Source organism: Cephus cinctus, unplaced genomic scaffold, assembly GCF_000341935.2.
Source record: "Cephus cinctus unplaced genomic scaffold, Ccin1 Ccin1_scaffold0722, whole genome shotgun sequence".
NCBI lineage: Eukaryota > Metazoa > Arthropoda > Insecta > Hymenoptera > Cephidae > Cephus > Cephus cinctus.
The window spans coordinates 1-17,542 of record NW_014333339.1 but is presented as its reverse complement, the minus strand read 5'-3'; the positions used below and the strand labels follow the sequence as shown (position 1 = coordinate 17,542).

At 38.0% G+C, this 17,542-nt stretch overlaps 1 protein-coding gene across 4 annotated transcripts in view; it reads right to left on the bottom strand.

Moving 5' to 3' along the window:
• The window catches only part of LOC107270317 (transcription initiation factor TFIID subunit 6), a 41,818-nt gene extending 24,298 nt beyond the window's left edge, over positions 1-17,520 (bottom strand). The window contains exons 1-7 of one of the 4 annotated variants that reach the window (XM_015745218.2): positions 17,246-17,520; positions 16,617-16,784; positions 16,224-16,542; positions 15,633-16,036; positions 15,353-15,556; positions 15,104-15,286; positions 14,815-15,037 (exon numbers count right to left, since the gene is read on the bottom strand). In XM_015745218.2, the coding sequence (XP_015600704.1) occupies positions 14,815-15,037; positions 15,104-15,286; positions 15,353-15,556; positions 15,633-16,036; positions 16,224-16,542; positions 16,617-16,766 (1,483 nt within the window). In that variant the 5' untranslated portion in view covers positions 16,767-16,784; positions 17,246-17,520. Of the gene's footprint in view, positions 1-14,050; positions 14,723-14,814; positions 15,038-15,103; positions 15,287-15,352; positions 15,557-15,632; positions 16,037-16,223; positions 16,543-16,616; positions 16,785-16,920; positions 17,171-17,245 lie in introns of those variants that run through there. The other 3 variants (XM_015745219.2, XM_025087693.1, XM_015745221.2) reach the window with 3 other exon arrangements.
• Positions 17,521-17,542: the final 22 nt, after the last annotated feature.

The following is a 17,542-nucleotide window of genomic DNA, read 5'->3' as shown; positions in this document are numbered from 1 at the left end:
GCATAAGGGTAGACCGCAGGCGGCAGGGTGGGACCCGCTGCCATTGCACGTGGATAAGACAGGACGGACAGGAGTGAGGTGTGGTCCCCTCACTCCTAGTAATAGATAAATCCCCCCATGGGGGTTCAAAAGGGGCCAACTAGATAGGACTGGGGGGGGATCTGGTAGTGTTCAATTTGAGATCCCGGATCTCCCCCACTTGCAGCCAGGAGAGGGCCACACCGTGAGGATTTTAGTGTGTAAAAATCCCATACTAAAGGGGGACTGGGGTGCCTTTTAAAGATTTCCCTTACGCAAAAAAGGTTAGGTTAGGTTATAAAAATTAGGTAACGCGGATATAATGTCGCGAATATATTGGCATGCGGATATAATGTCGCGGATGTAATGCCCGTGGATAATATGATGTAGAACCATTCAGGAGACATCCAGCTGTCGCCCACTTTCCGATTTAAAAGTAGTTTTAGGACATCCTGTATATCAAAATGTATAAAATGAATATTACAAGTTATTAGAATTAGTTTTGATATTCTATTTTAATGATTAAAGAAAATCTGTAAAATAAAATATTTTTACCAGATCAGGATAATATTGAAAAAATTATATTATGCCGAAAAATCCTTCGATGACCGTGCTTAGGTACGTAAAGTGTTCAGCATAAAAGTTTATAAAGTTTTTTTATTGCACTTGATAATATGCCTTAATGCAATCTCAGTGAGGACCCAGCCAAATATTCTCGTCAGTAAATCAAATCAAGACCTCATCAAGACCGCATTAAAAAAAACGTACATAAGGTATACGTACTGTGACGTAAATTTTTAAATCCACGCCATAAATGATCCGCATTTATAGGGAACTTAGGAAATATGATCTTTTACGTTCCACACGTCAGTCTTAGGTTAAGACGCACAGATTCCTCAGTTTTAACAAATCAGCCTGTCGCCCGTCTTGGTTTTAATATTGCTTTGCTTTGCCGTATATGGCTTGCCGTTTTTTTTTTTCTTTGTTGCCTGAACGCTTTGGTACAACCGCTTAATGTAAGAACTCCGGAAAAGGAACCAAACAACAGGGAAAGGGAGGGAAGAAGAACTAAATTTAGATGATATTGGGAGATCGATTGCCGCCGATTCACGGGGAATGGATGCTGCCGCCGATGGATTACGAGAGTCCAAGAGTACCCGGGACAGGGCTCTATCTTTCGTTTTGCCACGAGGCCGCGGAAAAATCCACGGAGAGCCGCCCATACCAAGGGCTTCCACGCTCTCTGACCTACACAGACTGCCGTAACCGAAGATTCCCAAACGTACCGTCGACATCTTGGGTCAATTCGTGTCTTAGCTATGATCCTTTCGAGAATATTGGCACATATTATGTATCCGATTAATACTTCATGTTTTCATTTCGCCTTGTTAGTGTCTTTTTAGCATTCCTTCCGCATTCTAGTTGATCTATATTCGAACGTATTATTTTCTTTTCGAGCGTATTATTTTCTTTTCGAACCTTTCTGCTATTAGAATCCGTATATGTAGCGATACTAGATTTATATGTCAACGAGTTTCTTCCCTCGGACCTACATATACAGCGATATATGAGCAGTTGCATGCACTATTGTTACCCGCTCAAAACTATACTTTAAAGAATCTTGCCGGCATAATAACTCGCTCACGTGCATAGCCCCTTAATAGTTCCATCGCCCGTTGGCCAAATTCATTTTGAATGTTTAATTGTTGCGGTTGTATCACCAAGGATATGATCGCGTGGCAATTTCAAATCGGAGGGTACAAAACCCCGAAGATTCAATGAAAAATCAGTCAGTCTTGCAGCCTCCTAGCCTTCCCGCAGTAACTCTAACGTTCCGCTGCGAGGAGAACACTAGTAAGGACCAGTAAGGACTTTCGGTTAGTAGTATAAGATGCTTACTCCTATAGTTCGTGTATGCCGAAAAAGCGAAGTTCGCGGAAAAGGCGAAGGGCGTGCGCCTTGCAGCGGTAAGGTGTCTTCATACCTTCTCTCCTCTACCTCATATCGGTTCAATCCGTTTGGCGGACGCAATGCCCGGAACTGACTTCTACAAGTACTACCACCACTACCTTTGCCCCTGTCTGTAAGACCCCCGTCATTTTCTTCTTTACCATCTTTTGGTAATACGGTTAACCCGCCGTCCAACGGTCGCCGATCCCGTCACTCCTGAGCCTGCTACCACCTACTTCGGAACACCAGGGACCAAAGAACGTAGCATCACCTCCCGCAACTCCCAGCGGAAAACAGGCCGCACATCGGCGAAATGAAAAACGCGCCCAGAGTGTAAAGAAAAAACTAGTAGATCTGTTTGGCACCCCGTAAAGAAATTATTGTATTAATAAAAGAGCTAGTAAACGCCAAAATTTTTCTCCTCCAAATCGTCCAACCTCATTAAGAAAGTATTATCTACAATAACAAAATATATAAAGCAGAGCTTGTCTGGGATATTTCTGGTAGAGCTGCGGAAAGCGATTTGAAAACTTTGCTTCCTAAAGAAGCAATTCTAAACCTTATCAACGTTTCTTATTCAATAAGATCTATCGTGAAAAAATGCTTCAGCTATGATCCACTTAAAAGACCATTGCTCTCAGAGGTCATTGTACATACAGTATAATTCAGTAGTATAATTTGTGTTGTACTAGTGGTTTTTTTTTCAATAAGATGTTGATCATATTTATGTTCATAAATTTATTTAAGTTACAGAAAATAAGACTCAAAATTGCAGAACAATTAATAAAGTTACTTTAGTTATTTAATTTATTTTAAGTTTGTTTTATGTAATCAGAAATGGAACAAACTTTACCAAAGTTGAAATGCTCGTAAAGCTAATTCTCTAAAGGCTGTACTAGTCAACAAGTGTGCTAGTTTTTAATGACTAATTATATGTTATTCCAAATAATTATAACATGATAAATGAGTAGATAATTATAAAAATGTGTTTATTTTGCTAAAATTATATGATTAGGAAGAAATAATTAAGATACATGTAAGATTACCAAGCTCCAGACGTAAACTCTCCAAAGACTGTACTTGTCAGAAGTTTATTCTTTAAAAATTGTACTTATCAATAAATAAATTACAAATGATTTTATATGATAATCGACTTGTTTTTTCAGTGAACCTGTTAATCAGTCGACGAAAAGATAGCTGTTAAAGATAAATATTGGAATATTCACAGAATACATTTTATTAAAATACGTAAGAAATAATACATTTGTTTATTCGTCAATATCAAATTGTTCAATGCAATCAATTAATTCTACATATAATTTTATTGTTTCGTCGATATTTGTCGACGCAATTATATCAGGGATCAGCAATTCTGCTAATTCGTTGAAAATTGACTTGTAAATATTGGGCGTTTTAAAGATTTCTTTACCATAAGTTTCATGAACAAACCATAATTTAAACGATTAACAATATACTTCATAAATTTACTTTGGCAAATAAATTCAACAAGAAAAATTAATATACAAATTTTAATTTATTTAGACCTTTTTTTAAACAGAAATTGCCGTAAATGCTGATGCATGCAATGAACGTGCCTATGATTAAAACTGATTGATTCAAGTATATGACTTTTTTCCCGCGTTTATTCACTTATGATTTCGGACAGTATATCTCAGAATATAGGTACAAAGCCACTGACATACAATGTGTATGTCGGAATTGTGATTTTAGGAACGCCGATACAGTGTAACAAAAATGTTACTATAAACTCCTCCCCGCCAACTGGCTCGAGGGCATCATTGGCTCCGATCACAACTATTGCGTGTAGTGTTGGTTATTATTGTTCATTGCGTCTATTTATCATTCTAGGTTTATTGTATTTAGTTTTAAAATCCCTTCCCTCCACCCTTCCCTCCCTGTTACCATCTCCCGAAGGGTACTGGCTCGAGGACTGTCAACGGAGACCGTCATCATGGACCATCTTCGAAGACCCCGCATCCAAGAAGAATTGAGAGAGCAGCTACATTACCGAGAAAACGGAAGAAAGGGATGGCATGGGCAGGAGGAACAGCTGATCGGGATCCCCGTGGGATGGATGTCCGCCAGCCGCCACCATCCCCATGAGTATGCAGCCTCGATGCAGTCCCGTCACACGGGTAGTAAAGAGGCCCGTGTGACAGCGGTGGAGCACTCTGCCACCATCCCCATGAGTATGCAGCCTCGAATGGGCAGGAGGAACAGCTGATCGGGATCCCCGTGGGATGGATGTCCGCCAGCCGCCACCATCCCCATGAGTATGCAGCCTCGATGCAGTCCCGTCACACGGGTAGTAAAGAGGCCCGTGTGACAGCGGTGGAGCACTCTCCCTCCGAGCCCGCGGACATGCCCGGGAGAATTCTGAGAGGCCTGGAGGCCGCCATCTTGCTCGGCACGCGACCGCCAGCCCGCGCGCCGCCGCAGCCAGCACCGTGCTACCTGCTACGAGGGCCTGGAAGGCTCGCCAACGGAAGTGACCAATGCCCTGCCATGCCGGAACTGCCAATCAATGCCGGAGCCCGTAGCCCTCTCAGCCAAGCAGCTCTGCCAATCACCGAGGGCCAGACAACTAAAAAGTTCTTCATTTCGAGCAAAGGTATCACGCAAAGAGTGTACGATTATGCGAGTGGAAATATTGCGCTAAATTGGGATTACGTGTGTGTAGCGGATATCGTTGGAGTAAGTAATATTGTGTGCGATTGAGTTTTCCCTCCCGCCCTTTTTCTCCATACCCCTTTTCTATTTTGCGAATTTATATTTTGAAGGTCTCTTTAGGACAATAGCGAGCCGTCCCACGTGAACCAGCAATTTTGTAGTATTTTTGTAGGTCAGACGGGCCTTCCGCCCACCAGCTCGAGACCCATGGTATATTGCGTACGCCCTAGCTTAGTACCTTGCGCCCTTTTTGGGAAACCCTCCGTGCCCTTTCTTTCCACACCCATTTTTGAATATTGTAACCGAGGTAATTTATAAGAAGGAATTTTGCGTTCGGGAACCTTCCTCCCTGAGACCTCTCACTTCTTCCCCTGCTAGCCGTGCCTTTTCGCGTTATAGTAAATATTCGAAGACCTTCCAAGGTCACTCGACGGTGCTACACCGGTACAGTAGCTGACCCCCATTTGTTGTTTTCGAGATATCTAGTGCCGGTAAGTCCTTCTGCCCCTCCTGTCCCCTTGCTCATAGCGTACCCGTTCATCGCCCGATCCCCCCTTTCCCACAAGCCCATTTAAAGCCCTCCGACACCGCGTGCTCCCGAGCGAACACCCGCGTGTTGTTGTTGTGCATATCTAACCTTGTATTGTGTAATATTGCGTAAGCTGTTGTATTCTCAATTATCTTTTCTTTTCTCTTCTTGCTTTGCTTCTATTTTTATATTTCTTTTGTACACCTGCAACTTGGTCATTAATTATATTTTGTTACTCCTACACCGTGTCCCCTCTCTTTTCGCGTTCCCCTTTCTCTTAGTCTATTTGCGATAGCTAATTTGAGCTAACCCTGGGTGGAATTAACTATCCAGTACGTCACAACAGACTGTAAGTGCGATGACGCTACCGGGCTTCCGTAAGTATGCATCTATATGCGTATGTCTCTTTCTCTATTAAGACATCATAATCATTAACCTATACTCCGCGCCTTGAATTCTTATTCATTGAATTGTCGAGTTATAATGACTCCAACATCTTGGCCCGCGTTGTGTATAGACCTCTAAAAACTGCTTTCTCTAACCACATTGAGTCTTTTCTCGGATCGTTCTGCCAAGACTACACATTGTAAGACGCAAAATAATTGTTGTAACCTGGCGCGGGGTCCTTTTGCGATAGACACGGCCCTGACGGAAGGAGCAGAGTGGAGTAGTTGTCGCCTGGCGAGCGAGCTGAGCAGAACTCGAGCACGAGCATTCTTCGAAACTATCAATAACCACCACGGCAACAAACTCCATAGGTCCTACTAGATTTTTGTTTCCCTTATTAACCGTTTCTTTTTCATACCTTAGTTTATATTTTAACGCGACATTACAGACGAGGCGAAAAGTGAACCACGGACGACTCACTACTCAGAGGTCTCACCGATCCAAGAACAACACCATACGGAAACGTAGATGATCGCCGGCAACACCTTGTGACGTCAACCCCCAAGGAGCTTAAGAATCCGCTGCCGTACCACATACCAACTAGCCGTAGAAGAGGCACGAAAGTAGCATGTTCGACTGTATCCAGTTATCGGTACACTCTAAAGACCCTATACACTCTGTTCTGAAAAGCGCCTCTCAGACCTCGGGTATTGACGGTGGCTGACGGGAAGAAGAATGCACGCTTTTCCTCAGGGATCGAACATCATGATCGAGAGTGATCAGAACGACCTGAGGAGTCCAACAAGTGGAGGACGCACCATCGTACCCCTATAGCTGAGGCAACGAAAGGGATGATCCCGTGGACCCTACCGAAGGGTCAGCAGGAGCCTACCCTACTACTATAATTCCGGTAAGAATTAGTAACCGTCGAGAACCAACTCCGTAGAAGGGAAAACGTGCACCTCGGTGGAGTAACAGCATCCGCATCTCCTGAAGCTGAGCCAAGGAACCTCGTTGGGGACAATCGCTATCGTCAATTATTAAGAGACTCGGTCGAATATCGCGCCAAATACAGGCAACCGCTGTACAGGACATGACTCGCAGAGACTTTACTTGAGTCAACTCTTATACTTGTGTTTGGAACGAAAAATTTTATGAATCGCTATACACAAAAAAAAAAGCTATTGATACATTTACTACAGGAATTGAGGATTCTGAATCAATTGCCACAAAAACCAATACGATCGGTGTACGAGATCAGAGCGTACTAAGATGGCGAGCGAGATGATTTCATTTCAATTCCGTCGTCATCGTCGTCGTCGTCTTCGCTCATCCATTTACCGTTTCACACGACAGATGGCGCTAGCTGCTTTGCCCTTAGTTATATGTATTCTGGTAAGTAGATAAATAGTGACTTACGTACTTGGCCTCAATAATATGATTTCAATACTTTTTGTTAGAGGAATTCACAGCACTCCTGTACTTGGCGTAGTTTTTTACACGTGTTTTTTGGGGGTGATCTGTTTTACTTTTAAATTAAAAAAATTCATCGTCACTTTGCAAAGTGAATCATCATAAAGAATCAAGAGGATCGGAAATACGGAAGTATTTGCCAAATTGATGATTCTGTGTAAGTAGCTAAATAAATTTTTTATTTACCTATAAACAAAATTAAAAACTTTTAACGCATTTTTCTCGAAACCACTTCTTTTTGTTGGTATCAAAGAATTGTCAGAAATAGCTGAAACGATCGTTCTCAAATTTACATCACTCATTCAAAACATCAACACCTCGAGCTGGATCATTCACTTTCTTGATTTATCAATTACTTTTTTATAGCCAAAAAACTAGCGGTTTTTTATCGAAAAAACACTTTTTTACCAAAAATGACGCCATTTTGTAAAAAATAAAATTTTTTCCAAATGCTACGGTTTAGCCCTACCTGACATTATACACTAAAGATCGACGTTGATTTTTTTGCTTTCAGATGATCCAGTCCAAAATGGCGATTGGCACCGCAAGGCACCCTCTTTTTTTGGAGCTTCACGAGATCATTCATAACTCCGCTATTTATTAATTTTATTTTATGTAAAAAAAACACCGTAATATCTTTAAATATGTACCTTTTAAATAAAAAATGAACTATCTAAAATATCTCGAATCCGCCCTAAAAAAATGGCAGATATGACCTTGTTTTTGACTCTCTAAACTCCAATAGCCCCTTAATTTATGAAGGGATTTCGATCTTATTGCTCCGATTCGTTCTGTTACGTGTATGATCAATTGCTCTCTGTTTTTGGAACTATTTACCTGACGCTTACTCTGAACCTCTCTACCTCAACCTAGCAGCCTGAGTGGCCGTGCATTTCCGTAACCGTTAACTCCAGTTCGAGCATCCATTTACGTTTTCTGATTTTCTCGAACCCAAAGATCAGTACCTATGGTTACGTTTCTCGATTTCACGCGTTTCCAAAAATCGATAGGGTCCGTTAAATTACCGTCTTTTCTGATACGTTCCGTCCACCTCAACTTTTAGGCCATACCGGTTTGTCAGTGCCTGGAAAAATGAGAATTAGCTGGCGTCCGCCTGGTATGCGGATGCATGGATGAAGGGTGAACAGCCGAAAGTGACGTAGGTTAGCTCTCAAACATTCGTTATCGGTATCGAGTTAAGAAAATACGTTACAATATATACAGGGTGTTCCGAAACTACCTGACCCGATGGGTATGGCGGTGTTCGAGAGGCTTCACTGATCACGAAAATGACCTTCTTTTTGTCCGGAAGATCATAGTTTCTAAATGGGAGCAGGTCAAAGTTGACCAATCAGAGCGAAGCATCAACAGAAACGTAGGCACCTACAAACTCTGAATTTTCTTCCCTCGCTTTTGTTTCTCGGTGGCTATGGGCAGACTGAAACCCGGCGAAGCCATGCCTATTAGGTATCACTCGCTGACGACTGTCATGCACTAACTGAAAACTGTAATATCCTATGATAATGTAGGAAATAATAAAGATCTGTCGCAGTAGGTAAATCCAAACTCTGTCATCTACAAGTATTATGTAACTTGGTGTAGAAGATAAAAGCGTACCAGAATAAATCGTGGAAAAAGTCCTGGAAGAAAATACCAATAAAAATATCAGTAAAAGTCCCGGTTAAAGTATCGGAGAAAGTACCGGAAAGAGTCCCGCAAAAAGTACCGGGAAAAGTACCGGATAAAGTCTCGGAAAAAGTCCTGGAAAAAGTACCGGAGAAATTAAGAGCGAGGAATGAAAAATTGAGGCCCAAAATTAATCTGAGTATACTACCGCCGGACTTTTTCCGGGACTTTATCCGGGACTATTTGCGGAACTTTTTCCTGTACTTTTCCCGGGACTTTTTCTGGGACTTTTTCCGGGACTTATACTGATATTTTTACTAGTATTTTTTTCCAAGACTTTTTCCACGATTAATTCTGGTACGCTTTTATCATCTACATCAAGTTACATAATACTTGTAGATGACAGATTTTGGATTTACCTACTGCGACAGATCTTTATTATTTCCTACATTATCATAGGATATTGCAGTTTTCAGTTAGTGTGTTTCCATTAGAGTTGTGCCCGGAATCGGCAACGATTGGCAACGGTGACAAATTTCGAATATTCCCATCCGGTATTTGCCTACCGTTTGACGAGTATCGTATGCTGAGGCTTCGTTCCCTGATTATATCTGATTATTGTGTATAAAGTTGTAAAGTATTATCTATTCCGCTTATATTCGCTGGAGTAAGTGCTCTGGAGTGTCCCTGCGGACGAATCCGTTGTCTACCGCTTCCCGGTAGACTGCGTATTGCATTTTTGTTTGTGTAAATCTTCTATACGTATCTCTCTTCGCGTTATACCCTTTTTCGTTCGCGTATGCTGTTAAGGCCCGTTGGCCGCCCGAGTTCACTTTTGCTTACCGGGATCGTTCCACGGTAATATATTTCTTCGTGTAATTGCGATATTTTGTGTTTGCCTAAAATGATACCCGTCATCTTTTCCTATCTCACTATTTTTCTCACGCGCGCGGTCAAGTACCGATATTTGGCAGTGATTTTCTCTAGGTAATTTATCATTGTTCTGGCCTTCTGCCGCCTAGGTCCCGCTAGTGGACCGTCTGTTGTTTAATTATTCCACATATTAACGTTATTGAAATTTGGCTGGTAGCACCGAGACTACCGTTTTGTAAATTGTAATTCCGCTCAAGAGAGCAACGTGCTAATATATTTTCTACTTCCTTTGTTACTGTTACTGAATATCGAGCCTCTTCATTTCTCGTGGGCGAAACCTTCCCGTCTGTGTGTATTCTTATGACCAGCCGCTCTACCATTCCCGTGGGCTGAGTAGCCAGGATATCGCGGAGGATTCTAAGGCGGTGCTGCGACATCTCCCCGATGTCTGGCGCCCAGTACCTTTGCAGTAACTAATTTTCATGGAAACGCGTATATTGAAGACTTTCTTATCGACCATCGTCCTTAGACCATCCGATTATTGTGACTAAGGGTTAATAATACTGAATTGTGAATCGGTCATTAATTAAATATTTCCCGATCACAATATATACATAGTTATTTAAAAAAACAATTATAATGATCTGTGAATTAAGACGACAAATCTATACTTCTGCGACTACATTAATTGATCTTTCATCGGCATACTAGATACAAGAGAGACGCGAAACCTGCTTGATTAACTGACTGTGACATTTCTTCGTTCATACAATACATAGAAAAATCTAGCACTATCTTGCAATATAACCTAGTCGGGCAACGAATGTATGTAACCGTGTAGGGATTTTCACCGTACTGTATAGGATATCTCCGTAGATTCTGCGATGAGTCCAATCAAAAGAATTTGAGTTATAGTGTAATATAATTTCTAACAAATTATTTTGCATTAGTATATTCATGTTTCAATAAATTACTTGCTTCACTTCAATATAAAAACTGTTATTCGTATAATATTTCTACAAATAATAACTAGGCAAAGATATTTAATATGTCATTCATCTGGTAATATGTATGATACTTTACCACTGAAATTTATAATTAAAACACTATACACAATTGCCAATATCATTAAGTGCAACAAAGAGACTTGAATTTAGCAGATAGTAACTGTATCATATTTGTTATAAAAGATATATTCTAATGTTTATTATGTTCTTGTTGAAATAGAAAACAAAAATTTAGAACAATTAATACTACAATATATTGTATTGCACTAGATCAGTTGAGTGATTGCCTTAAGATATTGAATGAGGACTTTACAAATATTAAATCTATAATAGTCTTTTAGTTCAAGTATATTTACCCTTCATTCCAGTAAATATTATTAATTATTAGAAACTAATCACATGTAAGTTTTGATAAAAATTTTCATACAAAATTCAAACATTAATTTTATTTTTATCTATTAAACATTTAACCACAGATTTCATAAAAACAAATTATATGAAAAATATATATTTTAAAGAAAAATTTACTTTGATTTTTGATTTGAACTAAATATGTAACTGATTGTAAGCGTGCAAATGAGGAGGAAATCTTCTTTCCTCATGGAAATCTTTTGGTGTCACGTCTATGATTATCACGGTAGAAAGCTTACGAAGATTCCTAAATGACTCAACTTCTTTCTAAATGAATTTCATTCTACATTTAAGAATATACTTTCCTTTCAAATTTATATATATTTTTGTGTTTCTAAGAAAAATCAATTTATAAATTACATTTATATGGCATTTAACATTTTCGACAACGCAATACATTTATCTGATTAGTGACATTGCAATGCATTTAAATTTTATATTTGTTTAACAATACAGACTTCAGTGTTTAAAACTTGTTTCATATATCCCATTGAACAACAAAAACTTGTGATATCCCCCAAAAAACACTTACGTGTAAAAAACAACGCCAAGTACAGGATTGCTGTGAATTCCTCTAACAAAAACTATTGATATCATATTATTGAGGCCAAGTACATAAGTCACTACATGTTTTCCTATTATATGATCTAGCACTGGCCCATCATTTTAATTATATTTTCAATATTTCCTATAACGTTTTCGCTACTCTTTTATGTTACTACTGCTTCCCGTATTTAATTATGATTTAATGGTGATTTAATAATTAAAAAAACTTTAGGTGATTCCTTATCGAGTACTACTAGGCGGGTCCGTGCCAGGAATTCCAAAGTACTTAATCTTTACACGTGCTCATAGTATTCTAATGCTGTATGTTTGTTATTAAGCTTTTACCGCGATTATTTTTGACGAGTTATTGTTAATATGTTTTCTATAGAAAACTGGTACTGGTTTTGTACCAAATTTATATCAAGAAATGCACGGACCCGCCAAGTAGTACTCGATAAGCAATCACCTAAAGTTTAGTACCAATTTTCTATTGAAAGCATATTAACAATAACTCGTCAAAAATAATCACGGTAAAAGCTTAATAACAAACATACAGCATTAGAATACTATGAGCACGTGTAAAGTAAGTACTTTGGAATTCCTGGCACGGACCCGCCAAGTAGTACTCGATAAGGAATCACCCAAAGTTTTATTAATTATTAAATCACCATTAATTCATAATTAAATACAGGAAGCAGTAGTAACATAAGAGTAGCGAAAACGTTATAGGAAATATTGAAAATATAATTAAAATGATGGGCCAGTGCTAGATCATATAATAGGAAAACATGTAGTGACTTATGTACTTGGCCTCAATAATATGATATCAATACTTTTTGTTAGAGGAATTCACAGCAATCCTGTACTTGGCGTAGATTTTTACACGTAAATGTTTTTTGGGGGATGCTTATTGACACCCCTCCTTTTTCATTTGGAAAAAAAGCCTCAATTTTGCGAATTTCGCTCGAGGTACTCGGGTGACAATCGCTTGGCGCGTGTGGTAGGGTAATAGTCACTCGAGTACCTCGAGCAAAACTCGCAAAATTGAGGCGTTCTTTCAAATGAAAAATTTAACATCTCAGCGAACTCATTTTTATATGTTTAAAAACGCGTTTTAATCGTTGAAATCTCAGCTACAACGTGGAATAAATATGAAACTTCTATTTCATCGCAGTTCTAATAAAAAATGGCGGGGAAGTTTCAGGTGCACTTGCGATATCTCGAGATCTCTGTCACGGGATCATCCCCGAGAACAATAATTTTGTAAGAATCTGCAGTATGATTAAAGACACACAGAAACTGGACCAGATTGGCCGACGCGTTCGGAAGTTATGGCCAATTAAGTATTTTCACTTCAAAGGGGTGTAGCTCCCCCCAGAGTGATACTACAGGGGTTCAATGGGGGTGTTTCTTGACTGCCATAGGATGCTCTCTCTCTCGTGCCATAATTAGAAATATAAATTTCCTTTCGGAACTACTAGTTCTCGCACTTTTAAAAAAGTCCCAAAATGCACTATTTCACTCCAACCCCTGCCATTCAGCCATTTTGTATCCGATCAGGATAAAACTTTTACCATTCGAACGGGGAGGAAATTTCCTAAAAAATATGTCTTTGGTTTTTTGAAATCGGTTATAGTTTCACAAAAATACACAAAAATTGAAGTGTTACACTTCAATTGGACGTTACTGTATATTTCAGCATTTCGTTAAACTTCACGAAACACCGGTATGCATATATTTGATATTTAATTTTAAATTTTCACCCGGTATCAGAGAAAATTTTCTTTAAAAAAAACAATCGCGGTACGTAATGTGTTAACATTAAGTAGCGAGCAACTGATCAGCTGAATTTCTTGCAATTCTTTGATTGAACTACTAATTTTATCGACGGTAGAAACGTTATATAATGTTTCACGATTTCTGAGAATGTTAAATGGAGCCATTGGTATAAAATGTTATTAGAGCAGCGTGAAGTCAGCCTCCGCATTTTAAAATGGCTGTATTTCTTCTTCTGTTTGGTACAAATCAATATATCTACAGAACATACGTCAGTGAAGGAGTTCTATCCCGTTGTTCTACTGAAATTCTGATACAACAATGCGGGAGCGAAGTTCACAACGAGACTTCTCTCTTGTGAATGAATTATAACCGAGTATTTTTTTTATTAAGAGGGTTGGCTCTATTTGATTATCCCGTATCTTGGGAGCTCTTAATTCTTCAGGTGTATTCCAAGTGTTAAAACACTAGAATGTTTAATAAGGAAAGTATTCCTCTTGTATGATAGAAGTATAAGGGGGTGTGGTTTTTCGACAAAAGAGGTGGGTTATAAATTTGAATACTGCGTATCTTAAAAACTCTTAAATCGTAGAATAGATTCCAAGTGTTAAAACACTTTAGCGTTCACGTGAGACGTGGATATGATGTGTATTTTACTTTTGTAATTCGGGGTATAATCATGTATCTTGAATGGAGAGAAAAAGTCAAAAGTGAACGACCATTAGTCAATATCATGCAAGGGTGAAAAATGTAAAGTTTAAGATTGGTGAAAAGGTTTTATTTTATTTTTTTACATTTTCATACTCATTTAAGATACATGCTTCTACCCTTGGGTAGCGATATTTCACTAACAGGTTTCCAGCAATGGTATTCCATTATTATATATTTCATGGAATTAATTGATCTTATTTACATGACCAGAAAAAAAAGAAAATATCAATTTTAATAACATTACGAAACGTTCGATGTACTTCATGTTCATTTTTGGACTTGATTGCATAGAACTGAAGTTATGCAATCACCATTGCAAAGGTGCATGTACAATTTTTTATTTTCATACTGAACCATTTTCTTACAAGTTGTTCACTTTTTAATGTAAAAATTAATATTTGTTTAACACAGTTTCATATCAGCAATCTTACAACTTCCTACAGAAAGGTATAATAGTGATCTATGTCACAGATCTCATAACTATTATAACTCTGAATAGGAATTTGTCATATACATGTAATAGTGCTGATTTATAACTGTGATTTTTTTATTGCTGAGGTCATTCATACATCCTTTTCACAATGAAGTCGTACTCGCCTATAATATGTAATCGCCAAACATTAAAATGTGCTTTGCAGGGAGCCTCTTTCTTATCGCATTTAATACCACCTCAATGAAAAAAATCCTCTGGACTTCACATTTTATTGATAGATCAGTTGTACTTCTAATAGCACAGTGAAAGGCACATTGATGTATTACTATCAAATATGACTTTTTTCGCATGAAATAATAAAATATATATCTATGAAAGCTCACCCGTCGTCTGCATCATTGTTTTTCCAACATTAGAGGAGCCTTGCTGCTGATTTGTAGTCAATGTTGTTGCAGATACTACATTGGTCGTTAAAGCCATTGGTTGCGTACGAGCTTTAGCTACAGCGGCACAAAGTGTTGGTCCAATGTAACCATAATCCAATTTATACTCTTCAACGATATCAGGTGGAGGTCGCATAGTTTTTAAAACAGGTGCGACGGATTTCTGAAAATATTTTATAATTGAATTTTATACACCTAAAAAAAAAGATAAATGGAACAAAATACTTACTACTAGCAGAGTTTTTATATGACCTGCGCCGTTTTTATCAACACTCGAAAGTCCTGGTCCTTCAATGCATGCTTCAATACGCTCCGAAATTGACTTTATTTTTGGTATAACTAGAGCTTTGACCACTTCTGGTCCCAATTCAGATAATCCATCAATCGCTCCATATAAGGATGCTAAATGCGTCTACAATGTATTTTTATTCTTGAAACGTTGCCCATGTTTTAAATATTTATACTATGCATGACTTACTTGATTATTCTTCGTCAATGCTTGGCTAAACATACGAGTTACTCTAGTTTGAACATTATTAGTCGATGTATTAAAATTTTTACATATTTGGGCCATGAGTCTAGATGCAAAGTCTCGCAAAGCCCAATGATTGTCCATTTCTGGCCTCATACATAACTGACGTGAAACTATGCAGGTTGCAATTGATGGAATAAGTTCATGTAACTATAATGAAAAAATTAAAAACTCATTAAGCAATCACTTGAAGAGATGTCATGTAAAAAATATGTAACAAACGTACATATTTCTCCAAATAAAGACTTGGATTGTCGAGTAACGCTTTCACCATTCGCATTAAATAAATCAAGAGGGCAAGGTTATTTTGAACCACATTAACTCGCACACCTTCTGCAATAAATGTGCACATACGAGCTAACATTTCATGGAGGCCTGGATCTGCAGAAAGAGATTGAAGCGCTTCTGCTCTACGTGCTTCATCCGACCCAACGCAAGCTTCTGTGATTTCCTTATAGTATAATTGCTGTTCAACGCTTAATTCATGAGTTGCAAGCTGCTTCACATGAACAGTTTCAACATTTCGTAATTTTTTACTTTTACCTCCCCCTCCAGGTTTACCAACACCCATACTTTGACCTTTATTCGAAAGTTTGCTTGTTGGATCTACACTTTCTAACTTTTGAGCATCTGCAATTACATGGGTAGTCAGAATTCTTACTTTCATATGCAGGAATATACTTTAGGTTAAACCCAACATTAATCTAGCATTCAGGACTTATGTTGTAAAGCATATAAAAGATTATACAAATAAGACTGACCTCATAGCATGTATATACATATCTCCATCCAATATTACAATTTGATATGTTTTTACCTTTAGAGACTGGTGGTGGATTTTCTGGTATAGTAGGTTGCACCCCATCAATACAAAGCCAGTGTGCTCGTAACGTAATTTCTAAGGGTAATTTTGGCCATGTTTGACTACCAGACATAGATACCATTTCATTAAGATCAATTTCTTTTTCTTCGACAAAATGTAATTCTCTGCCTCCACCAGAAGCAAATCGAAATGGAACATGATCTTTTGCAAAAAATCCATAGGTAGGTTCAATATTTTTTATTTTTAGAGCATGGTCTATATCATGCATTGACATTTTCTGTCTTTTACCATGTCGCATAAATTTTGCAGCATCCTGTAATAAACAATTATAAACCTCATGCAAATTTATAATCTTATTCAAAATATCAACTTAGAACATATACTAACCTGTATGATCTCTTTAAGTCGGTAACTCACATCTTCAGCAAGATCTTTCGCAGCTTCATCAGGCAAATTTCCAACACCAATACTTTCTGCGATAACTTTCATAGATTCTTGAGATAACGTTGTTCCATATATAGATTCACTCTCACTCATTGTGAACTTCTATTTATACTGTATCACAGTTCAAATTCATAATTAAGGCTTCCAAAAATTCAGTAATTATAAGTATTTTATAGTACATATTTAAATATAAAAATTGATATATCAAAGTATATTTGTGAAATTAAACGTCTACTGAAATACTTGCCCTCTTACAAAAGCTTTCATGTTTTTCAATTAGAATCCTTTAGTTATTACACCACATACATTACAAGTAATATACTATTTACATATATAACCGAATTCTTCACTGGTGCAAAGTAACTAATAAATAATTTAACAATACGAAATTACTTAACTCTCTAAGCAATAGTATTTCTTATACTCAATTAGTAAAGAATAAGATTGAATATAACTGGGTATAACAGTATATATTCTTATCTATTGTTGACGATGTACATAAATTCCAATATAAACATGTAACCTAACCTAAACAAAATTAATTCTGCAATTTATGTTTACTGTAAACTTACTTTAAAAGTATCAGATTCGGCAATACTTTGCGGGAATAAATTTCTTATCAATAAACCAAGAGTTTGTTTGTATTTTTTCTTTTAGGAATATGTAGTACGTTAAGTAGCCGTTCGAATAGCCCTATTCCACTACGTGAAGTTCGCCATACAACCAGTTAAGGTAATATCACAGACCACTTATTGGAGACACGGCACTCACGTGCTATAGACTGTTAGCACGAGCAGCAGCGTCACTTTATCGGTAGGTCGTATAAGCAGAGATGAGTAGGGAGATTGCCAATGAGCCTGTTTTTGGTG